The 25,016-nt window shown below is 50.7% G+C and overlaps 2 protein-coding genes across 2 annotated transcripts; both read left to right on the forward strand.

Moving 5' to 3' along the window:
* Nucleotides 1-9,184: 9,184 nt before the first annotated feature.
* Nucleotides 9,185-17,262, forward strand: Aqp2 (aquaporin 2). Its single transcript, XM_015493590.2, has 4 exons — nucleotides 9,185-9,634; nucleotides 12,407-12,571; nucleotides 12,929-13,009; nucleotides 13,706-17,262. The coding sequence occupies exons 1-4, from the start codon at nucleotides 9,275-9,277 to the stop codon at nucleotides 13,913-13,915; spliced, it is 816 nt and encodes a 271-aa protein (XP_015349076.1). The 5' UTR covers nucleotides 9,185-9,274; the 3' UTR covers nucleotides 13,916-17,262.
* A 2,062-nt stretch (nucleotides 17,263-19,324) lies between these two features.
* On the forward strand, nucleotides 19,325-23,964 carry Aqp5 (aquaporin 5). The gene is made up of 4 exons (XM_015493332.2): nucleotides 19,325-20,747; nucleotides 21,810-21,974; nucleotides 22,425-22,508; nucleotides 23,318-23,964. The coding sequence occupies exons 1-4, from the start codon at nucleotides 20,385-20,387 to the stop codon at nucleotides 23,459-23,461; spliced, it is 756 nt and encodes a 251-aa protein (XP_015348818.1). The 5' UTR covers nucleotides 19,325-20,384; the 3' UTR covers nucleotides 23,462-23,964.
* Nucleotides 23,965-25,016: the final 1,052 nt, after the last annotated feature.

The following is a 25,016-nucleotide window of genomic DNA, read 5'->3' on the forward strand; positions in this document are numbered from 1 at the left end:
AACATAATGCTTTCAAGATTCACCCATGTAGTAGCGTGTTAACAGTACTCTATTCTTTTTATAGTTGAATAATATTCCATTGTGTAGATGTAGCATGTTCATGTTTATCCATTCATTTATTGATGGGCATTTGGGTTGTTTCTATCTTTTGGCTATTTGGAATAGTGCTACTGTAGCCAGGTATGTACAAATTACCCTGAGTTCAATCCCCAGTACCAAAAAAAAAAAAAAGTGGGGAACAGGCTGAGAGGGGCTATCTAAGAATCTGCCCCTTAAACTGAATACCCTACTCCGTAACTATAAAGTGCTATCAGGTCAGGGATGTTTGCCAGTTTGTTCCCTGATATATCTCAAAAGCCCAGAATAGAACTTGGCACATGGTTGGTGTGCAATAACTATTTGTTGCATGAATAAATAAATACAATGAACTATTTCAAGTGTCCTAAAAAATCCCAAGAAAACTGGCATCCACCAACTAGAAAAAGAGAGAATGAGCCAACATTGCAGCTAATATGTGGGTAGTTAGTAAAGGACCTCCCAGAGCTACAGGATCCTTGACCCTTGGATAAGGCTCAACTTGTATTTTTGAACACCTGCCCAGATACAGGTACTTTTATATATATTAACACAGAAGGTGGGAAAGTTTGCCTGGCTTTGGATTCCACAGCTGTGTAGCCTATGAGGTGGAACTGAATTCACCAGGCTGCTGGACATTCAGGCCTTGCTCTGTTGTGGAAGATAGCGGTCTCTCCACCCCAAGGCCAGTGGTCAGCCCTGAGCAAGCCTGGGAGTGAGGTCAGCCAGAGGGATACCCAAGGGGCCCTCAGTATTGCTGTGGGGAATACGCAGTGCCCCTCCTCCTAGTAGAAGGCAGGACCCAGCAGAGCGTGCAAATTGGAAGCTGATATTGAATTGCAGCAAAATGAGCAGAGGATTATGTGCCCCACCTGGATCCACCCTGGGAGAGTACCAAGGCTGAGCTGGCCCTAGTGAGAACTAGCAGGCCCAGTACTGGGCCAAATTGTGGCTGGACAAGCAGGGGTCAGTAAGCAGAAGGATACCACTGGGACCTTTCCTGAGCTCTGCACCCTCAGCCTGGGTATCCTGCACTTGCAGAAAGCCTCCCAGATTTTGTGTGAAGAATAAGGGGTATCAGAGCCAGGCTGAGAGCCTGTCCATGTAGGAACAAAAGCCCAGGGTTCTTGGGAGGGGGAAGGGGGTGCACCTTGACTAAGACAAGAGAGGCTTCCTGGAGGAGGGTGAAGGGTGTGGAGTTGGGTTGGGATCCAGGAAGATCTAAGTATGAATGATGGATTGACTACTTCCTAGCTGTTTGACCTTGGGCAAACATTTAGTTCATTCTACAAACATTTTTTTTGAACGTCTACTCCATACCAATCATGTGTGAAGTATTAGGGCAACAAAAGTGGATTAGATACAGCTCCTGTCCTCAGAGCTTAAGCAAATCATCCCAGACAGCATGATCCATGCTCTGATGGAGGTGGGAGATGGTGCTGTGGGCAGGGCAGGGGAGGTGGAGTCCATGCTGGTGTTCTACAGCCTCCTTTTCCTGAATCCATAAGTAGGGTTTGTACCCACTTTGCCATATAATTGGGAGGACAGTGTGAGCCTCATACCAATGCAGGACAGGGCAGACCTGGAGGAGGGATGGTAGGTTGGGTAGGCTCAGGCCAGGGAGGCACAGGAGGGGGTGGGCTAGGGGTTGCAGGAAGAAGAAGAAAGCCTGATGGGGGGGAGAGGGACCCTGGGGAGTCCCTCTCCCAGGATCCTGCTTGTCACCCAGTCACTTGAGCCCACAAATGCTGGAGGCAGATAATGGGAGGCCAGGATGGCGTGGCTGCAGCTGTTTCTGAGTGGGGAATCAAACAGGCTTGGTGACCTTTGCATGTAAGGTCATGGGGTGTTGCTTGTTACCAGTCCCTTTTCTGGTAATGACCCTGGTATAGCCTGGTTCTGGCATTCACAGCTCCCCTTTCTCTCTATAGGACAAATACATCAACTCTTCTAGGCCATTTGTCAAATTCCATCCCCTTTGCCCTCATCCTGGAGGGAAGGAACCCCAGGATTTACAGAAGCCCAGGAGCAGGGATTTGGGGGGTGGTGACAGTAGATACCAAGGCACCCTCAGCTCATCCAGGCCTCCAACCTGGCCAACCTCCCCCAGATGTGATGTGGGAAGAAGCAGGTGACTAGAAGCAGAGCAGCCAAGAAAGGAACAGTATAGGAAATATGTCCTCCTCCAACTTCTTCCAGCTGGTTAACCCCTCCTGCTAGTGCCCACAATGGCTCCCAGCTGCTCTCCTGTGTGAATGCTTCATTAGCCTTCAGCCTTTGCTTCTCCATGCTGCTTGTCCAGTCTCCCTTGGTGCATAAACTCCTCCCACCACTTGTCCTGAGTTTGCTCCCCTGTTTGGACCTCTCTGAGCAATAGGAACTTACTATTTCACAAGGCAAGTTACTAGAAATCTCTGCTCCCAGCTCTTTCACTCATACCTAATTTTTGTCACATGTGAGCAAACTTGCTCCTGGCCCCTCCCCACCCCACCAAAGCACAGAATGCACATACTCACTCTCTCCACCCAAGTTCCGAGAATCAACTTCTCCCTCTGAATGAGGTCCCTGAGGACCATGTAGGCTTTAACAGGGTCAGGGTTAGGGTCAGGGTGGGCCTAAGGGGGCAAGAGTTGGCAGTTCGCTCATTCATTCACATGATAGACACTTATTGAGCATCTGTGGTGTGCCTGGCCCTGTGCTGGGGGTACACTGGTGAACAAACTTAGCTATGGCCCCTGCCTTCCAGGAAGCCTCAGTCCAGAGGAGAAGCCAGATGCTGAACAGGTCATCACAAGCCTCCAAGTACACAGAAAGGCAGGATGAACCACTGGGTTATCCCTGGGGTAGAGGGTATTAGTGGGGATACAGGATGTCTCCTCCAGTGAGAAAGAGCTGTTTCAGCTGGGACGTTGAGCAGCATTTTTTCAAATTGTGAGTGACAACCTGTTATGGATAATGAAATCAATTTAGTCATGACCTGAATTACTTTTTAGTGAAATAGAATAGGATATAAAACATTATACTTAGGAAATGCTGTTTTGTGAAATGTTGGCTATGTCGATCGATGGATCTACTTGAGATAATGTTTACGGGTTAGGATATTAAACTGCAGGTCTCAATTAAAAAGGTTTGAAAACCACTGGCCTAGAGTTTGAAGTAGATTTAGCCATGAGAACATAGTACGGACACAAATTCCAGGCACATGGATCAGGGCTCAGAGATGCAGGGGATAGAGAGGGTCACACCAAGTCCAAGATCTGACCATAACCTAAAACAAGAATATGTCTTCATCCCTTCCCCCACCTCAATGGGCAGGAGGAAGACTGCAGAAAGCTGTCCTTCTTCTGCATTCTGTATCTGTGACACCCCCCTACCTTCACCTGGGCCTGAGGAGCACCCCAACTTCCAGGTGGGATTTGGAGGAAGCAGTCACCTGTGGTTGGGAAAATTCCCAACTTTCTATATTCCTAGCTCATCTCTGCCACTTACAAGCCTTGTGATCTTGGACAACTACTAGAATATCTTTTGGGTAAAATGGAGCTAATAAGATTCATCCCCCAAAGTCCTTGTCAGGATTTGGTTTGTAACTCAGATGCCCTAAGTCTTCAGTAAAACAAAGAATTATTTTTTTAGTATATCCCAAATATGCCTATAATCCCAGCACCTTGGGAGAATGAGACAAGAGGATTGCCAGTTTAAAGCCAGCTTCAGCAACTTAGCAAGGCTCCAAACAACTCAGTGAGACTCTATCTCTAAATAAAATATAAACAAGGGCTAGGGATGTGGCTCAGTGGTTAAGCATCCCTGGGTTCAATCACCCATACCATGTATATATGGCAGCAAAAAAATATATATATATTTATTTATATATATTTTTTTTTGCTTGAAATGTCGTTCAAAAATCATTTGTTGTTCATCTGAGATTATTTTCTTTTATTGTGTTTTGTTTGACTGGGGATTGAACTGAGCTACATCCCCAATCCTTTTCATTTTTTATTTTGAGACAGGGTTTTGCTAAATTGTTGAGACTGGTCTTGAACTTTGTGATCTTCTTGTCTCAGTCTCCAGATCCACCTGGATTACAGGCGTGCCCCAACACACCCAGCTCGGATGTCCTGTATTTTATCTGGAAACCCTACACAGAAACCAAATGGCTCATACTCTGCTCGGGAACTGCACAGCTCCAACACCAGCAGGATATCCCTGACATCTTGAGGAGCCTGAGCACCAGCTTCTCACTTCTGCCAGTTTGCTGCCTAAGACCTGATCTCCCAGACTGTGGATTAGCCCGGTTCCTTCTCCCTAAATCCCCAGCTTCAAAGGCTGTGGCTCCTACCAACCTTGGGAAAAGTGGAGTGTATTTGCATCTCAATACAGAGCAGGAAACACACCTGGTGTCAATCATCAGAGAGGACAGGTTTCCCAAATTCCCTCACACAGGCCCAGCACCCCACAAACACCTTCCCAACTCCCCTTTTCCAGAGTGCCAGCCTCCTCCTTCAGTCCTCCAGCAAGAGACACTCTAATCCATTTTGTTATTCAGAGGACTTTAGCTCTCTCTTACACTTCTTTCTTATTTTGATTACTTCAAGGGGTGAGGTAGGGATTCCCTTTCACATTTTATAAAATGTAAGAATGTCGCCGCCCTGAGGGCTGGGGTTGTAGCTTAGTCTATAGAGTGCTTGCCAAGATGGAGAGGCTCTGGTTTGATCTTCAGCACCACATTAAATAAATAAATAAATAAATAAAGGAAATGCATTGTGTCCATTTATAACTAAAAAAGAATTTTAAATGTCCTCTTGAAGCCAGACTGGGGTTCCTATTCTACCTTCCTGCTTGCTAGCTGTGTGACCTCAGGAAATTTAAACTCTCTCTACCTCATTTTCCTTATCTTTAAAAACTGGGGTAATAATTTCTGGTTCATAAGATGGCTGTGAGGATTTGCAGAATGTCTAGAACAGCGCATGGCAGAGTGGGCACTAAACACATGTTTAATATAATATTATATTAATAATTAATAATTAATTGAAATATTTCATTAATCCTAAGGCATATTTTGTTTTCCCATTGTAATGTCTTTCAATTGTAGCATCCTGCAGCAGCTGGGAGTGGTTGTCATTGCCTGTGCAAACCTAAACTTGCTCAGGAAAGTTTCCAGTGTCTTCTATTTCCTGGGTAGGATCAGCTTAATTGCCATTTAAGATGTTTTCGAAAAGGTTACACTGTGGTTTAACATTTAAGTACTTATTGTGTACCCAGAAAGGCGTGGAAACAGAGGAGCAGCAAGAATTTGATATTAGTGAAGCAAATAGTTGTCATTAAAGAATGACTATAATTTCAAATTTTCTTGCAAACCAGCAGCCAAGTGTTTACCGGACCTAAGAAAGTAAGATGAATGTGTGTTGTTGTTTTATTAGTAAGAAAAGGACAGAGTGATCACTGGTCACACATGAAGCAATAATCCTTACAGAATGAGTATCTGGGGCTTGAAAAGAAGTTCTGGGAAGAAGTAGACAATATTTTAAGAGATGGGCCATTCTGATGGAACAGAGGCTACAGCAAAAACCTCTGAGATAAAAAGGGATTAGGAAAGTCCAACTCTGTGAAGAAATTTGGAGACTGTTTTGATCAATCTGTTTTGCCTATGATTTCCTTTTTTTTTTTTAATTTTTGTTGTTGTTTTTGTAGTTGTAGATGGACAGCATGCCTTTATCTTATTTGCTTATTTTTGTATGCAGTGCTAACGATCGAACCCAGTGCTTTACATGTGCCAGGCAAGTGCTCTGCCACTGAACCACAGCACCAGCCCTGATTTCTTTTTTATGTACAAGAGTCGGGACACGTGACTGTAATCCCAGCTACTCAGTAGACTGACGCAGGAGGATCATGTTTCAGGGTAATTTGGCGGGATCCTGCCTCAGAATAAAATTAAAAGGGCAGGGATGTGGATCAAGACCCTGGGTTCAATTCCCAGTTAAAAATAAATAAATAAATAGAGGGGCTGGGGATGTGGCTCAAGCGGTAGCGCGCTCGCCTGGTATGCGTGCGGCCCATGTTCAATCCTCAGCACCACATACAAAGATGTTGTGTCCGCCAATAACTAAATAATAAATATTAAAAAAAATAAATAAATAAATAAATAAATAAATAGAGGTGAGTTTGACTTGAAAAACTGATATCCAAGTAAATCTAAAAGACTTCTTTTAATAAGTAATAAAAAACAAAATTGTTAGCTGGTAAGAATTTTTTTGGTCAGCTTCTTTCTCTCATTTAAAAAAAATTATCATTTTTAATGGTGGTGAAATACATGTAACATAAAACTTCCCATCTTAGCAATTGTTAAAGGCATAGTTCAGCGGTCTCAGATGCATTCACAGAGGTGTGCAACCATATCCAAGAAAGCTTTTTTGGTCTGCATTTTTGGTCATAGTCTAATAAGTAGTGCATCTCAGGTGTGTCATTGGCTCCTTAGACTCCTGAAGGCTGAGGGCTCACTCCTGTGGTGATGGCTGTAGATAAGGCCCACTCAGAAGCACAGCAGGAGCCCTACTGACCCTGACTAGAACACCTTCCTTCCTTGCAGAAAGCAAAGCCCCATGCAAAGCTTGGGCCAGGTGGGGACGCAGTCATGGTTGGCCCCTCCTCCTCATTCCAGGCTCAGGGCCAGACAAGAGTGTCCTGACTGCTGTCGTAAACTGCGTGATCCAGTGAGTCACGATCCCTCCAGACTTCATGTTCTAATCTGTAAAATGAGACCCACAGGCTAGATAATCTCTAAAATTCCATCAGTTTCTTTTTCTTTCTTTTTTTCTCTCCCTTGGGTACTTGGGATGGAACCCCAGGCCTCACACAAGCCGTGAACGTGCTCTACCACTGAGCTGCACCCCCAGTCCCGTGGCTCTAAATGTAGGATTGTGCAATTGAATAACACACGCACAAGCGTGCACACACACACATACACACCCCCCACACCCCATACCATACCACTCCAGAAACAGAAACTTGGGTTGAGGCTTCGTGGGCTACTGAGAAGCCACGATGTCTATTCTGGGTTTATCATGACACCTGACTGTGATAGGGGCAGAACCACAGGTCAGCGAGTCACATGATCACAAAATCTAGATGAAAAAGGGGAAAGCAGAAAAGGTGTGTGGCCCATCCAAGCACACACAGCAACTCAAGTGGTTGAGGGTAGGTTTGGGCAACATTATCACAACTTCAGGTCATAAGGGGAGAGTTTCCCAGGAACCCCTGAGGCCCAGGTGGGAACTTGGTGTGTTGGTATGGTCAGTGTACATGAAATCATAAATGGAGGGAGTAGAGGAGGCACAGAACCTGGATGGGAGCAGGCTACCCAGCCAGACCCCTCTGGATTCTTGTCTCTTTCTATAGACCAAATCTGGAGGTGGGTTCCAGGGTCATAAGGCAGGTCCAGGCTGCCTTCTCCTTCTGGAATGCTCCAGAAGGGTACAGTACCAGGGTACAGGAGCCTGTGTCTCATTCCCTGTCCTAGGCACAAACCCCACAAGAATTCCTCTCTTTTTGGAGCTTCCATCCATTTGAGTTATTTGTAGTTGTTTCTTCCTCCCCCTCCTCCTCTTGAATAGTGGGAGTTGCAGGCCCGTGTGTGTGTGTGTGTGTGTGTGTGTGTGTGTGTGTGTGTGTGTGTGTGTTGCAGTCTTGGCTGCAAACACTTTCCCATTCATTCCCTTACCGCATTCTCAACACAGTTTTGTGTGGAAGGAAGCTAATACTTGGAGTGTGGCTTGGCAGTGGAGGGCTCTGTGGAAAGCTCTCCAGACTAGGTCCCAGTCCCAGATCAGCCACCAACTTGCTGGACCACTTTGGGTAAGCTACTTGCCCTCTCTGGGCCTTACTGTCTCTCCTAGGATATAACACAAGGAGTTCTACACTGTAGTTTCCAACCCCTCCCATATTTCCATTTCTGGGACTGTGACTTGCCCAAGGACCTACTGGCCTAGAGGTCCAGAAGCCCATCCTCCTGACCTCACTGTGATCCCCTCAACGAAGGGGCAGGGCTAGAGGGCTCAGGGAAGAGCCTCTCCCGCACCCCAGTGACTATAGCAGTGATAGCAGGGGATGGCCTTATGGGGACACTGGTTGGACTTAGTGGCACCAAGGCCAGAGAGTCGCTTATCAGGTATCATGGTCTCCCAGAGCCTGCACAGCTCACCACCCCACAGAAATGTCTCACTCTGTGGCCCAGATGGCTCTGAACTCCAGGGGGTGCCTAGAGCCTGTCACAGCTTCTGGGCCCCTGAGTTTAGGGACCTGTTCCTCTCAGAGCACAAATAAAACCATTGGTAATGACTACTGTGGGCCAGGTGCTGCTTTGAGGGCTTTATACCCATTGTTTCTTTTAATTCAAATCCCAATCCTGTAAGGTAGTTTCATGCCTCCATTTTACAGAGAAAGAACAAAACAATTGTGTGTCAGAGCAGGAGCAGGGTGATGCTGGAATGGAAGTCAGCTTCCTCAGTTGACCCTGGGTCCTAGTACCACTGAAACTACCCCTGCCTCCAGGCTATGGGAGCTGCTCTCTGGTTGGGACTCCAGGGAAGAGCTGATGCTTAATGACTTAGGGGAGATTAACCACAAGAAAGCACAAAACACAAAGTTCCTTTATGCCTTGGAACTTTGTCACAAGTTGACCAGTTGTTTTCCATCCCCTTCAAGAAGGAATAAATGGAGGTCAGACAGCAGGAAGAAATTCCCAGTCACTAGAAGCTAGGTAGCTTTGACATCTCATGGTCAGTTCTGGGTGAGAGAGGGACATTGGCTGCACTGTGCTATAGAGGACGGGCATTTGCAGATTGCTGTGGGGGTTGGGGAGGCCCTGGGGCAGTAACCCTGGGGTAACCAAGGGAACAAACACGGAAAACAGGGGACGTCAGTCCTTATCTGGAGCTCATTAATGGGGAACATTAGTCAGCTGTGAAAGCAAAGATGGGGTGATAGACATGCAGGTGGGCAGGGGCCAAGGTTGGGAGCGGGGGCAGCCATGAGGGAGAAGAGGTATTGGCCTAAACTCCACCTCCATCCCACGTGCCCAGATCCAGGATGGAGGCACCCTATAAGTGCGCACAGCCCAGCCGCCCAGGGCCCCAGAGAGAGAGACAGAGAGCACCACAAACCTCCTGGCCCCAGCCGCCGGGCGGCCCGCGTAAGGCCCCGCAGCATGTGGGAGCTCCGGTCCATAGCCTTCTCCAGGGCCGTGTTGGCCGAGTTCCTGGCCACACTCCTCTTTGTCTTCTTTGGCCTGGGCTCAGCCCTCAACTGGCCGCAGGCCCAACCCTCTGTGCTGCAGATCGCCATGGCCTTCGGCCTAGGCATCGGCACCCTGGTACAAGCTCTGGGCCAGGTCAGCGGGGCCCACATCAACCCTGCTGTGACTGTAGCCTTCCTGGTGGGCTGCCACGTGTCCTTCCTCCGGGCTGCCTTCTACCTGGCTGCCCAGCTGCTGGGGGCTGTGGCGGGGGCCGCTCTGCTCCATGAGATCACGCCAGCAGAAATCCGCGGGGACCTAGCTGTCAATGCTGTGAGTAGCCAAAACTTGGCCCCTTCCACCAGGGGCAGGTCCTGTAAGGGATGAGATGGGAGGGACGGGCTCTGGCTGGGGGTCTGGGTGGGGAGAAAGAGAGCTAGAGACGGGCTGGAGCCAGGAGCACCGCACCCTGGGAGAACAGGGAGGAGGTGTCAGAATGGAGGCCGGGCATGGATGGTCGGCTGGATCTTCCGCCACAAATCTAGAGGAAGAGGGCATCGAGGTTTCTGTTGGACCCGATGTCTACAGTACAGTGAGGACTGGGCCAGAACTCAGCAGGGGACAGCATTCAGAGCAGGCGGGCTTTCTGCACTGGAAGGAACCTTAGGGTGCAGCCACTAGGGTCTTTTGGAGAGAAGAGGGACAGGACCTTCTGCAGTATCTACTGTGTTTGGGCCTCACAATGGTCATTCCTCACATGCCACCCACTAACACCTCCCAACAGTCCTGCCAGGTAGAGATGGGCATGCTCATTTCTTAAAGTTGTAAGACCTGAGATTCAGCAAGGGAAAGCACCACCCACCCTTCAAACCTGGGCTTGACTCTGAGACCCATGCTCTTTCCTCCTGACCAATGTTCCTGAGCCACCATCCAAGCCTTGGGCTACAAACACAGAAGCTGAGGCTCAGGAAGGGGAGTGAGGGGCCAAGAGTTCTATAGTCTGTCAATACCAGAGGAAGCACCTTGGGCACTTTGGGAGCTGAGGGGACATCAGGAGCCTTCCTCTCACCTGCATTTGCTCAGGTCTGGGACCCTGAGTGGCATGGTGGGCTTGGTCCCCTCAGCACAATTCCCACTCTGCACCCCCATCCCAAGGCAGGACAGTAAGGGCCTCTTTCACGCCCCAGGGTCCCACATTTCTTGGCCTACTCCCTCCCTGGGCTCTGATATCTCTGAAGTGTCCTGCAGTCTCTGCTACCATCTGTACAGGGGGCCTTCCTCACAGGAAGGGCAGAGTTGGGGGATTTATCTCTTCTTCAGAATAGAAGACACGATGAGGCTGGGATCCCAGGGACAAAAAAAAAAAAAAAAAGCTAGAATGGGTAAAGTGGCGAACAGAGTGTGCCTATTTCCATTGAGAAGAAAATGAGTTCATTTTGCAAGGGGGAGAGGTCCAGTTAGACTGAAAGAGGAACTTCCTGAGACCATGGCAGAAAAGTCCTTCCCTAATGGCAGGGCACTGGGAGCAGTAAGAGGTGCTGGGGAATACTCACTCCTGCTGCTCCACCATTTTACAGCCTCAGAAGGGAAGGGCCTGGGAAGGGTCTTCCAACATACTTCCCAGCATTTACCATCTTGAGGAACTGGAGAGAACCCTGCCTGGCGGAATGGGGCAGTAGTGGGCTGGACTTGTCCTGAAGCTAGGGAGAGCCGGATGACCTCCAAGTCTGTCCCAGGTATCCTCTGAGGACACCGAGAGCCGGCCAGGCCACCAGGAAGCTGCCATGGTTGTGCATCTGCCCTGTGCCAGGACAGATACCATCTTGTCCTTGGTTCAACACTGTGGGGTAAATTCTGTAGTCCCCCCACACTGAGCGGCAAATTGAAGCTCAGCATCCAATTGACACAAACCACAGAACCAGTAAGTGGCAGCACCTGGAAACAGCCCCAGAGCTATCTGACACCAGCCCATTCCGTCATTCATACCATCACAGCCATTTACCAGCAGGAATGGGGCTGTGGCTCTGCCCTTGTCATTTCCAGTCCTCACACAGTCCTCCAGAATGTGTTTTGTTATTCCCATTTACAGCAGGAGAAACTGAGGCCAAAGTGAATAGGATCCTCCAGCAAACCAGAGGCCTCCAAAAAGTGTCTGCCTCCAAAGCTCTTTTCTCTATCCCCTGGAGGCTCTGACATTAAACAAGGTCAGAGTGAGGATAGACCCTAGAAAGACCCAGCGTATTGCCTGAGGTCTAAGACCCAGGGGTCGGGTTCAGAGTCTGGAGAAGCAGCGTGAGAGTTGAGAGCTGTCGTAGCTTCACCCAGTGCAGTGCCCAGAGGGCAGGGTGCAGGGCACATACAGGATGACAAAACCCATGCTGGGTGTGGCCTGGTTATGAAACTGCCTCTTTGCTCAGCCCCAGGTTCACTACTTACCCAGGACAGGGTCTGGTGGGACCAAGGGCACCCCATGTGAGTCCGAAGGCTTCACCCTGGCCTGCACAGGATGTGCAGGCAGCAGCCCATCAGCAGAACTAAGGCCTGAAATGGGGAGCTGGCAGAATCAAGGGGAAAGGCTCCTGCGCAGGACTTGTGGAGGAGAGGCACATCAGGACCTGAGGGCTAGAGTCCCTAGACCTGAGTCCCTAGACCTTATCCCGGGAAGCCATTTGACCCCAGGAAGAAAGACCCCCAGCTTCCTGTTGCATCAGAATCATGTGGCCTAGAGAAGAAGGCCTCCCTGTTACCTGGCTCAAAACTTCCTGCTGCAGTCGAAGCCTCTTCCCATAGGTGCTTCTGGAACAGGAACTCTGGGTCAGAGCGTTCATTTCCTCTCATGCTGTAGAGACATAACCTCAGCCCGTAAATCTAATGGGGCTATGGAGTCTGTTTTCCACCTCTGGTTGGGTGTTGTGAGCACTCCTGGGGTCTACCTCTTCCCTCAGGGCAGGGACCCGGAGGAAAGTAGTAATAGTTCCAGCTAAGGAGTTTGGCCTCCCAGCCCAGAAGCCTCCCTGGAGCCAACAGCAGGTGGGCAGCAAGATGGAGCAGAGAGGGATGCATGGTTGGTCAGTGCCTCCCTGCTAATTCCCATCCTGTCCCCAGCTCAACCACAACACGACAGCTGGCCAGGCGGTGACTGTGGAGCTCTTCTTGACCCTGCAGCTGGTGCTCTGCATCTTTGCCTCCACTGATGAGCGTCATGGAGACAATCCGGGCAGCCCTGCTCTCTCCATCGGTTTCTCGGTGGCACTGGGCCACCTCCTTGGAGTAAGTAATGGCTGTGGGTTCCAGCCTCCTTAGAGGAATAGACCCAAAGACCTTCCCCAAAGAAACAGATGTACACACATAGAACTCTCTAAAGTGACAGATGCAAAGACCCCCAGAAGGACAGATACTAGAACACCCAAGAGTGACACACAACCCAGAAGCTTTGATTCTCAGACACCCCAGAGGGACAGATATCACTCTAGCCTCAAATGAATACAGAGCCCAGTAATTAAACTATGAAATTAATTGTCCATCATATAGATTCCTTAGGTTGAGATCAAGCTTTGGAGAGGGGGACAAGGGCACCTGGCTCTGTCTTCACCCTCCTTCCCTCCTTGACCCTCCTTCCCATCATAGATCTACTACACTGGCTGCTCCATGAATCCTGCCCGTTCCCTGGCTCCAGCCATCGTCACCGGCAAGTTTGACGACCACTGGGTAATGGCTGAAACCCCTGCCTTCCACTTTCCCAGAAATCTTTCCAGAGGGATGACAAATGGGGGAGGGAGCTCAGCAGCTGTACCCCAAACCTACGCACACCTTCTGGTGTCCTGGGAAGACTTGCGTTCCATCCTTCGGTACAATGGGCTAGAGACTCAGTTCCCCCTCCCTGTCCCCACCTGTAAATGAGGATAACAATAGTTCTTACCTTAGTGGCTTCTTGGGAAAAATAAGGAAGTTTACCAGTGTAAACCAGATACCACAGTGCCTGGCACTTAGAACTCAGTAAATGGAAATATTTATACCAGCTAACACATATTTTTATTATTTATCACCTATTTAATGCTAGGTTCTAAGTGCTTTGCAAATATTAATTCATTTAGTTTTCACAATCCCAGGAGGTAAGCATCCTTATAGGGAAAGGAAACTGAGGCACAGAGAGTGTAAGTGACTTGGCTAAAATCACACAGCAAGACGGAATCAGGTTTCACATTCAGACAGTCTGCTTCAAAAATTGCCCCATTACCCCTTGCACTAGTAAGTTGCCCTCATCAGTTCATGTTGTCATTGCTAATTATATAAATAAGCACGTTACTGTATTAGCGGTGTGAGAGGCCTGCTTTCCCACAGGGAAAAGAAAGGAGAGCATGTCCTAAGCCCCAGACTGTGCCAGTGCGCTCTGCTTGCCTGCAGGTCTTCTGGATTGGACCCCTGGTGGGCGCCATCGTGGGCTCCCTCCTCTATAACTACTTGCTCTTCCCCTCGGCCAAGAGCCTGTCGGAGCGCCTGGCCGTGCTAAAGGGCCTGGAGCCGGACAGCGACTGGGAGGAGCGCGAGGTGCGACGGCGCCAGTCTGTGGAGCTGCACTCGCCGCAGAGCTTGCCGCGTGGCAGCAAGGCCTGAGCACTGAGCTCTACCGCGCCGCCACCCCGCGGGCCTCCAGTCCACCTTGGAAGGGCCCACCCTGTCCTTCTTACCACCCCCTCGACCCGACGTTGGTCCCAAATGCAGAATAGCTACTTCCAGGCCAAGGGCTGGCCAGCAGCGTGAGCCCGCAGGGAGGGGACAGCTGTGGGGTCAGGGAGTTGGGAGCCTGGTAGATCTCCTCCTCTGAGGTTGTGAGCCAGGGAGTTCAAAAGACCGGGATCTGGGGACTTGAGGACCTAGCCTGGGAGAAAGGAGGGGCAGGTGGGCCAGGGCTGAAAGCTCTGGAGAGCCTGTACCCAAGTTCTGGGTGAAGAGTGCACAAACCCAACCTTGGGGTTCTGGGATGGGTGCATCCAGTTTTGCTAATATGCAATGTGTGTTCATCCCCGAGTTTCTTTGTCCTCAGATGCAGGGTTTGCACACTCCTGAGTGTGAACAATATGACTACAGTGGTGCAAGTATATGCAGGACTGGGGACTTCTTGCTTCTAACCTTGATCCCCCCTCCTCCCACACCTGCAATAAATCCACTTCCTCTGCAGCGAATGAGTCCTCCCTACCAGTCATCTCCAGAAGAAAGGGAAGAGTGGGCTCTAATTTCCACCCCTTACCCTGCCTGTTCTGGAAAATTCTCCCAAATTGCTGGGCTGGGCCTCAAGATTTGGCAGGACTTATTGCTGGAGGCAGAGAAATATCACCAGAGAACTGCTCCTTTAGAAATGGCCTCTGGAAAAAGGAGAATTGAGTAGCCAAGGATTTCCTTCCTGTCCTGAGGGAGGAATCTTCAAAGGGGAAAGCAATTATATGTGTATGCACACCTGTGTGTGAGTCTGTACACAATCCTTATGGGGGCCCCAGACCCAGAGATTAGCCTTGCACTTGGGTAGAGGAAACAAAAACCCTTTGTGGGCCTCTGGCCTTTGTCTCAGAGAGGGGAGATTTGCAACTGGACACTTCTTGAAAGGAGACACTCAGTTTCGCAAGTGAGCCCTCTTGCCGAGCACACACCTATAGCTGGCTGGGCAAGGCACTCAGGCATACAATCCCTGGCACCAGGCAGCACCCCTCTGTCACCTGCCCTCCTCGCCAGGCAGCACTCCTTCCCTCAGAACTCTCTGTTCCCTCTGTCCCTTCCTCTCCTTGCTGTGCTCCACTCATTTCTGGCACCCACCACAGGACAGTTATCATTGTGGACTCTCAGGACCAGAAAAGGGAAATTACTTGCCCAGGCAGAAGCAGGTCTGAGTCTAGAACACAGGCTTCTAAATTTTCCAAGCCAGAGCAATGTTTCTCAGATATGATTAACTGGGATTAAGTGAGATGATGCATGTAAAGATGCTGTGTGAACTGTAATTCTTAATACCATTATCACGCATTATTAGGTTCATTTTCATTATTTCTGCTTCCTCGGATGGGAGGAGTATGCAAAGGGCCTTGACCCTCAGCCTCCTCTATTTCCTTCATTGCGTGGGAGCCCCAGGTCCAGGCAGAAGAAAATGGGTTTGGGGCTGGCTCCATCCTGGTCTAGCCTCTGAACCTCCCCTTACCCTGAGCACAAACTGGCGGTTCTTCCTCTTCCTTCCTTCAGCTACGCAGCCCATCCATCCCCTCCCTCCTCCCTCTCCAGCCTGCTGCATAACTAACCCAGGGAATCACACCTAGAGCCCACTTTTCCATGTTCTCTGTCGCCCCCAGGCTTTCAAGCCTTTTGTCTGTGTCTGTCCCGCACTGTACCAAGCTCCCTCTGTGTCCCTCACCTGAGCCCCCTCCAATCCCTTCACAGATGGTCTGTGGCATGAGGAATCTCTGTAACTATTCCCCTTCTCAGCTAGGCTCTTTCTTGTCTTTCTGGACCAGGACTTTCTTTAGAGTCAGTAAAAGGCTGCCCTGTGTCACAGGTGCTATGGAGAGGACACTCCCAAACCCCCACAGCTGGTAAAAGAAACTTGGCCTCACTGCTGGGGAGGGGTAGAGTCAGAGACTCCAGTGACCTCTGGAGCTGTCCTCCTGGCAGCTTGTGCCCTTGCTCTGGAAGTTCAAAGGCAGAAAGTTACCTTATGTCCACCCTGCTTCACTCCACCAAACCCCTCTAGAAGGTGCCAAGAATTTCTCTCTGTACTGCTTCCTGCATTGCATCTCCCCCAAAACTAAATGTGAGATTCCCCTACACTTGTAGCCCCCATTGCCCATATTAAGACCAAAGGTCAAAGCAGGATTCCATGTGATGGGAGTGGATGAGAAATTGACAAGTTACTAAGAATCTCTGTTTGGCAGCCACTATGCTGGCCGACTCACATGCATTAGTTCATCTAATCCTAAAACTTCAGACAGATTCTGGAAGGACAAGGTCCCCAGTCCCATATAAGCTTTAAAACTATTTCCAAAGCACTTCCTTGGAATCCCTGTGATAACCTCCCAACCCTGTGAGATAGGAAGAGTAAATACGGTTCCCCTCATCTTGTAGATTTAGAATCTGAGGCTAAGAGACCTGCCTAAAGTCACAGTTAGAATACAGTGACTGAGTCAAGATTGAAGTCAGGTATTATTATACAAAATCCCATGATCTTTTCACTGAGGCAAGCCCTAGGCTCCTCCTGGGAGGCCCTGGCAGAAACTAGAACATTCAGCTGGGCTTGTCCAGCCCAGCCCAACCCAGCCCACAGTCTTGTGGTAGACACAGACCCTTGGAAAGGGTGGTAGCGGGGTAGGGAGGAAATGACAAAGAACATGAGGCTAGTTTCTGCCCTTGAAGAGCACCTGGTCAGGAGGAAGGTGGAGATCAGGTACACCCAAACCAGACAGAGGCAGGGCAGCATGGAGGCAGGTGGACAGACCTCCAGCTAGGGACAGAGAAGGCCCTGAGAGGAGGAGGTGGCTGACCACTTGGTCCCAGCGGCATCCATCCACACATTCCTTTTTTTTTTTTTTTCCATTTCTGTCTATTTACCAGCAAATGTCATTATTTCATTCTTCTTTTTTTATTAGTTATACATGACAGTAGAATGCATTTTGACACATCATACATAAATGCAGTATAACTTCTCATTTTTCTGGTTGTACATGATGTAGATTTACACAGGTCACCCACATTCCCATTTTGTGCCAAATGACTTTGTACCTGCAAATTTGCTTTTTTTTTTTTTAATATCTTTAAGCTGTGATTCTGTTTATATAATACAATGCTTCCCAGCTAGATTGTAAACCCTTTGTGGACAGGGCTCCTTCCAGTTCTTGGATGGTACTCTCCTATCTTCCCTTATGGGTCTTATCTAACACAGTGCTCTGCATATAGTAAGCTCTCAATAAATGCTCATTTGTCAGTAAGTGCTGTTTCTTCCACAACTTGGAAATGGTCAATACAGTCCAGGTGCCAGAAGACAGGCTAGGCTCCCTACCATTTCTACTGCAGCTCAAGGAATCCAAAGGAGAGGATTTCCCTGAGAGATTCCAGTTCCCACTGTCACAGTGATGAGATCTATCTCTCTCTCAGGGAGACACATTCCTCTAGAGGTAACAGGACAGGACCTGGAATGCTCAGTGCAAACACAATTTCAGGACATAATAATTCCAGTAGTTTCTTATAACAACCTGGGGACACAGTAACCCTGATATTAGAGAGATGGAAGGACCTCAGGCACAGGCCTAAGAAACAGAATCAGCTGCCTCTTGTGAGTAATCTTGACCTCCCTTAGCCTCACCAGGTCCACTCCTGATGACAAAGTCTGTGTAGCAACCTGTGGTTCCCATCTCAGGTCACTGTGTGATCCTGAGCAAGTAACCTCTGGGTTTAGTTTTCTTCACAAAGTAGCTTGGAATTAAATCAAACAGTAGAGGTCAATTTAAATATAATTTTATAGATTATTTCTGAATCAATAAAATGGCAAGAACAACTTCTTATCTTTCATAAGCTGAAAAGGACTAAGTTCAAATCCCCAGGTAGAAGTTTCCCAGATTGGTTCAGCCTCCTGTGAGCACTTCTGAGTTCTGCCCACTCCAAAATGACGGAGCTGGAGACTTGTGAATTCATAAAGACAGTGCTGAGAAGAAAGGATGAGAAAAAAGGTGGAAAGTTAGACTGAAGAGGAGTTAGCAGTGGAGTCTGACCCCAGGGCCTCTGGGATCATCAGGGTCATTGTCCAATCTGAGCCCCAAGCCCTGAAGAAAATCTTACATATAGCTGCCATGTCCTGCTGGGGTTAGGGCCCTGGACACAAATGAGAAAGGACATACAGCCCTCCTGTCTTAAGAAAGATGTGGGGGAGGAGCAGCTCCAGCAGGAAATGCCAGAGCAGAGTCGGAACAATAGCGGGATTTCTTTGGCCCCTGTTTTCTTTGGCCTCTTTGCTGCTATGGAGCCCCATACCAGGTCCTTGGCTTTCCTGTGTGCTCCTCCCCAAAGCCCCAGTTGGACAAACTGACAGAAGACACCTGTTCTCTCCCCCTGCTGTACCCTAGGGCTCAAATCCTCAGGTGGCTTTTAAAATTAATACCACAGCAGAATTCTTTACTGAGACTTCCTCTATGCCAGGTACTGTGCTAAGTGCTTCTCAAACATACATGGTGGGGTTGGGGGTGTAGTTCCTTTACCAGGATCCTGAGGGTGGATCCTTGCTCTGAAGAGCCCTCCAAGCTCATTCCCCACATGCCAAACCTGGCCATAGGAAGACAGAGGGCTGAGAGGAGGGGTGAGAGGAGCCACGAGAGGGACTAGGAGCTGGGGGTTGGGGAAAACTGGAAGAAAGTGTTGCCCAGTCCAAGAATGAGGTGAAGACAGAAACAAGAAGACACATAAATTAAGAGGCAGAAGAAAGGTGAAATAGGAGAAAGATGAATAGAGACAAACCTAGACTGTCAAAGGAAGGAAGGAAGGATAAAACAAAGAATATGACAGTGTGAGAGAGAGAGGGAGGGAGATAATTTAAAGACAGACTGAAAGACTGAAAAGGAAAGGGGAGAAGGACTGAGGAGTGACAGACTGAGAAAAAGAAAGCAGGGAAGAGACAGAGGACGGGAAAGGGACAGAGATTAAGAGAGGTAAAAAGACAAGATTGGGGCTGGGGTTTTGGCTCAATGATAGAGCACTCGTTTAGCACGTGCGAGGCCCTGGGTTCGATCCTCAGCACCACATTTAAATACATGAAATAAAGGTAGTGTGTCCAACTACAACTAAAAAAATAAATAAACATTAAAAAAAAAAAAAGACGAGAACATCAGTTAATGGAGCCCAGGGAAAGACTGACAGGGGAGGGATAAGAAGCAGAGAGAATGCAGCAGAGCGAAATCAAGACCTAGGGAGTGTTCAAAGGTAGTGACTAAAGGGGGAGAGAGGAGGAGGCGGAAGAGAAGGAAAAGCTGAAACCATAGTGCAAGACTTATGGAAGGGAGGTGGGGGAGGCCGAGACCCGCATGGAAGGTCAGCGGTGCCTCTGTCCTCTCTGATCCGCCAGAGTCCCAGGACTTTTTCCCTGACTCCAAAATAAACCCGAATCGGCCCCCCTCCTGTCCTATTGACAAGGGTAACTTGCAGCACCCAACTCCAGCAGACTCGCGGGATCCCCAAGAGGGCTGTGCCCTGGGAAAGCAGCCGTGGAGGGCACCTCTGGAAGTCAGCTGTGTAGCCCCGTACTGCCAGGACACGCGGCGTGGAGGTTGCTAATCGCCAGGGCAGGCTGGCACAGTGCCTCTGGTCCTAACGCCCCCGCTCCAGCCGGGGCCGGGCCGGGCCGGGGAGAGGCCCACGACGGCCGCACCGCCTCCACCACCCGCTGGCAGGGAGCTAAGAGGCGCTGTCCTCAGGGAACCGCATCACTCCAGCCCAGCCGTGGGTGAGGCCGGGTCAGGATGCTCGGATCGCAGGAGGAAAAGGAGAAGCTGGACCAAAGAACTGAAGAGAAGGAAAGGCGAAGACGACGGCCGGAGGTGAAGGCCCAGCGGAGGTAGACTTCCAGGGCGCTGTCAGACTGGAGAGTCCAGACCTCGCCACATCTCCCAAGGAGCTCGGGACACACATCGCGGACTAGAGCGCGGGAGCTTTTCTGAGAGCACCATGCGCGGGTACTCCGCCGCCGGGCCCGTCTACACTGCGGCCTGGGTCACTGGCCCCGGGGCGGGTCCGCCGCTGTCCTGGCGGGGGGCAGGCGTCGGGTCGGGGGCGCGCGGGGTCCGGGGCGGCGGCGAACGGGCGGCTGCCGCCAGGTCTGCTGCCCTGCGCGCTGCCCTGGGCCCCAAGCGCGGGAGCCGCCCACTGCCCCCCCGCGCTAGTCCCGCTGCGGGACGCCCGCCCTCTATATAACGCGCCCCCTGGCCGGCCCGCGCCAGGCAGCCAGCCACGGAGTGGGCGCTGGAGAGCGCGCGGCGCCTCGCAGCCAGACCCCTGCCCCCGCCGCCTCCACTGCCCGAACGGCCGCCCCTGTCGCGGCCTTTGCCGCCGGGCCCCCAAGGCCACCATGAAGACAGAGGTGTGCTCCGTGGCCTTCCTCAAGGCCGTGTTTGCAGAGTTCCTGGCCACCCTCATCTTCGTTTTCTTCGGCCTCGGCTCAGCCCTCAAGTGGCCATCTGCGCTGCCCTCCATTCTGCAGATCTCCATGGCCTTTGGTCTGGCCATAGGCACTATGGCCCAGGCCCTGGGGCCCGTGAGCGGGGGCCACATCAACCCTGCCATCACCCTGGCCCTCTTAATAGGCAACCAGATCTCACTGCTCCGGGCAGTCTTCTACGTGGCAGCCCAGCTGGTGGGTGCCATCGCCGGGGCAGGCATCCTCTATGCGCTGGTGCCGACCAATGCCCGGGGCAACCTGGCAGTCAACGCGGTGAGTGGACAGAGGACTGGGGAAGGACGGACAGGGAACCTGGTGTGTGCTCAGGACCAGGTCCGTGCCCTTTCTTGAAAATGGGTACAACCAGAGGAAGATAGTGCATACTCTTGCCAGAAAGGCCTGGAAGAGAATCTCTGGAGGGACCGCAGCATCCTGATTCACACTCACTTCTCTGCCCCCTCCGCTCCTGTTGCTCCTACCTGGCCCTCTTCTAGGGGCCTACTGCCTCTCCCCTCTACATTTATTCCTTCCGCCTCTGAGTTCTCTCCTTCCTCACGGCTTCTTGCCTCTCTTGTCTATCCTTCAGCAGAAGAGTTTTAATGTAACCTCCGGAGAGAAATGGGTTGAAATCCTGGGTTTTGGTGATGTTGGCTTCTCTGTTTCCTTTTCCTCAGTCATTATACCAGGATGGTCACACCATAACAGATGTCATGGGGATTACATTTAGGAACCATGGATGTGACCCCCCACCTCCAATGCGTAGTGTCTCTGTTAAATATTTGTTCCCCTTTTCCTCACCCCTGCTCCTGCCCGCTGCTGCCTCCCTATTTCTACAGTCCCAGTTTCAACCCCACTGTCCCATGTAAACTGGGTTCATTAATCAAACACAGAGGAGGATTTTCGCGGCCATTGTCAAGCTGTGAGTCAGCCACACTGGAGAGACGGGTTTGAGGTTGGCACCAACAGCGGGTCAGGCACGGGTAGGAGGCCAGGGGCAGTTTGCAGTAGGCAGACTGGGCAGCTGCCCACAGGAGGGAGGATAAAAGCTACCTTGTGGGGGCTGGGGATTGGGCAAAGCCGTTGACAGGACTGAGTCCAAGAAAAGCTCCCCTGACACTCTGCCCTTTGGCCACAGGCCTGAGCTTCAAGCTTCTACATACTGTGAAGTACACAGCCTCTTCAATAAATGGCCCCTCTGAGGCGGCAACTGGGCTTGGCTTCCAGGTGCTCAGGCTCCAGGTGTCTTCGGAGGTCCTGTTCCTCCTGCCCCAGCCCCAGAACCTGAAGGCAGCAGGGGTCCTACCTAACCCAGCACCCCCCACCCCCACCCCACAGATCAACAACAACACAACGCCAGGCCAGGCTGTGGCAGTGGAGCTCATTCTCACCTTCCAGCTGGCACTCTGCATCTTCTCCTCCACTGACTCCCGCCGCACCAGCCCTGTGGGCTCTCCAGCTCTGTCCATTGGCCTGTCTGTCACGCTGGGCCACCTTGTGGGGGTGAGTGGAGCTGACATTTGACTGGGGTGCCACTTGGGGGAGGCACCCAGAAGTATTGGTACCTCAGAATGGCATCCCCTCCAGACTAGTGAGCCCCTAAGTAGAGCTTAGGGCCTAGTCTTGGTGCTGGTGGACTGGCCCTACTGAGCCCCAGACTTGATCCCCCAAACCTTCTTCTGGCTGAGAAAAGATGGGAGCAAGGGGAAGTGTGGTGGGATGGTGGGGACAGGAAATCAAGCCTAAGCAGAGGACAGAAAAGAAAAGAGGGCATGGATAGAGTCCACGGTTAAGCCAACAGCCAAGATCCCTGCAGGGAACAGTCACCAGTCCTAGAAGACTGGAGTTTGAGACCTGGCTAAATCCCTGGACTGCTGTGTGACCCTGGGAAGTCTGGGTTCTATGGGAGTGAATGAGGACCCCGTCTCCTCACTGATGTCCCCATCCATCCAGATCTACTTCACCGGCTGCTCCATGAACCCAGCCCGCTCTTTTGGCCCCGCAGTGGTCATGAATCGGTTCAGCCCCTCACACTGGGTGAGTCTGGGCCTTCTTCTGACTCCTTGGCAACGAGGGCCTGGAAACCTGGCAGTGGCAGTGGAGAACTGAGCAGACTTTCTGGATGCTGTGGGCCCAGAGCTTGGGGGTTGGCCTGGGATCTGTGGCTGGAGAGAAGGGGATGGAGAAGGGAATGGGATGTGGCTAGAAGAAGGGCAGGGTTGGTGTATGTGGCCTGAGCCCCTAGAGACAAGGGGCCAGTGTGTATGTGGGTGTATGAATGTCTGTCCTTCTAGAGAAGGAGATCTGTACTTTCTCTAGAGGTACAGAAGAGATCTGTGTTGATTTCCTCAGAGGATTTTGTTTGTCCCTCTGGGAATCTATATGTCTGTTCTCTCTAATGTTTTATTTATCTGGGCCTGTTGAGGGGTTGGGAGAGTGTTCCTGTGGATCTGTCCATCTAGACAGTCTGTTTGTCACCTCTTTTGTGAGCTCATGGTCACTTTATGAGGAGGGGATAGTTCTGCCCATCCCTGTCTGAGGATCTATTTCTGTTCCCTCTGATGGTTCACTTGTGTCTCTTTGGGGTGGGGTTGGAAGAGATCTGTTCCTCTGGGCATCTGTCTACCTCCTTGGAGAGTCTGTATGTCTGAGATCCACGTCTCTGTCATTGAGGAATAAGATGTTAGTGTATCTGTCCTTAAAGCGCAAGGAGATGGTTCCCTCCAGAAGTCTGGAAGTCTGTATGTCAGTCTCTTCTCAGCACCCATGGATTTGTCCTCTGGTGTGGAAGGTCATGGTCCCTGAGGCCTGGGGCTCAGCCTCTGACCTCTGTCTGTCTCCACTAGGTCTTCTGGGTGGGGCCCATCGTGGGGGCCACCATGGCTGCCATCCTCTACTTCTACCTGCTCTTCCCTACCTCCCTGAGCCGCAGTGATCGTATTGCAGTCATCAAAGGCACCTATGAGCCAGAGAACATCGGAAGAGTATAGAGCTGACCGCCCACTGACCAGCATCAGGCAGGGACAGCCCCTGAACCACAGAAGAAAAAAGAAGAAAACTATGACAACGAAGCTTCCTTCTCTTGACTGGGGAGGAGGTGCCGGCTTCCTGGGCTGCACAGTTAGAGATGGGAGCAGGACCCCATGATCAAATGCTCCGGTGGGGTCAGTGGCTGGGGTCTGGTGGGAACAGGGTCTCTTTGGGACAGGGCAGATTGTGCTGCTGTGGGGTCAGACCTTGGAGATTGTGAGCATAATGCCAAGCTCGCTGACTGCTTCAGGGTCAGGCCAGAAAGCAGAGGCTGCTATCTGCTCCCCACACCTGCAGACCCTCAAGAGCTAGAACCAGGCCTTAGGTGTGGAGAGTGGACCCTCCCCCAAAGCTCCTTAGTAGACTGGTTCATTGAATGCCATCTTATTTGTTTCTGATCAAGGATGCACGGGTGAGCTGCTGGTGTTTGGGTTGGGGGCTTCCTAATAAACCAATGATCTCATGTTTTGCCTCCATCTCTCCCCAGAGGCCTCTCAGGATACATTGGTCCCACACCTCTACTCTTTGTCATCCCATACCCTCTCTATGATCTCCACGGGATACAAAGAGAACCTAAGACAAGTCCTCTGTACAAAGAAGGGAATGCTGAGGCCAGAGGACTACTAGAGGATCAGAGAGATGGGGAAATGGTGGGGAGAGAGTGAAAAGAGGAGACCAAATATAGAAATAGAAATAGAATTAGAGGCCGGTGTGGTGGGGCACACATGTAATCCAGCAGCTCAGGAGGCTGAGGCAGGAGGATCACAAGCCTCCGCAACTTTAGTGAGGCCCTAAGCAACTCAGTGAGACCCTGTCTCTAAATAAAATAGAAAAAATGGCTGGGGATGTGGCTTAGTGATTAAGTACCTCTGGGTTCAATCCCTAGTATCAAAAAGAAAAAAGAAATAGGCCAGGAACAAGGAGTAAAGGAAGGGACCCCCTTTGTCCCTCTCCCACTCACCCCTCCTCCCTCAGCTATGTCAAGTCCCTGCCATTTGAGAAGAGTCTGGCACAAGTGTTAGGGTGTGCCAGGCAAGGTGAAGAAGTAAACCAACCACAGACCCTCGAGATGCCAAGGAGGTGACCAACCAGGTTCTGTCATGCAAAGGAGAAACAACCCTGGTATCCCTTCTCTGCCCCTTGCTGTTTCAAAAAGGTGACATTTGGGTACCTGTCTCAGAGGAGCTATCCCATTCCCCATGACATACCAGAAGCTGCTCCTAGCCCAGTCCTTTCCCAGGTCTCTCCGGCCTCCATCTGTCAGTGTTCCCACGGTCTTCCCCTCTGCCCTTACCTGCTCTTGTCCTGAGGCCACTGATATTGCTCAGGAATTCTCCTTAACTTCTCTGAACCTCCATCTCTTAACCTGTGAAATGGGAATAAAAAGGCTTCCCTCATAAGTAGTTGTGGGGATCCAATCAGGTAAAGGGAGTAAGATGCCTGGGACTGGCTGTGAGGAGGAGAGCAGAAGCCACATTTAAATGAGCAGCTCAAGACACAGCTCAGCATCACAGT

Source organism: Marmota marmota, unplaced genomic scaffold, assembly GCF_001458135.2.
Source record: "Marmota marmota marmota unplaced genomic scaffold, marMar, whole genome shotgun sequence".
Lineage (NCBI taxonomy): Eukaryota > Metazoa > Chordata > Mammalia > Rodentia > Sciuridae > Marmota > Marmota marmota.

Coding starts and splice junctions, on each gene's coding strand:
- Aqp5 (XM_015493332.2), top strand. CDS start 20,385: ATGAAGACAGAGGTGTGCTCCGTGGCCTTCCTCAAGGCCGTGTTTGCA. Junction 20,748..21,809: donor GCAACCTGGCAGTCAACGCG/GTGAGTGGACAG, acceptor CCCACCCCACAG/ATCAACAACAACACAACGCC. Junction 21,975..22,424: donor CGCTGGGCCACCTTGTGGGG/GTGAGTGGAGCT, acceptor CCATCCATCCAG/ATCTACTTCACCGGCTGCTC.
- Aqp2 (XM_015493590.2), top strand. CDS start 9,275: ATGTGGGAGCTCCGGTCCATAGCCTTCTCCAGGGCCGTGTTGGCCGAG. Junction 9,635..12,406: donor GGGACCTAGCTGTCAATGCT/GTGAGTAGCCAA, acceptor TCCTGTCCCCAG/CTCAACCACAACACGACAGC. Junction 13,010..13,705: donor GCAAGTTTGACGACCACTGG/GTAATGGCTGAA, acceptor GCTTGCCTGCAG/GTCTTCTGGATTGGACCCCT.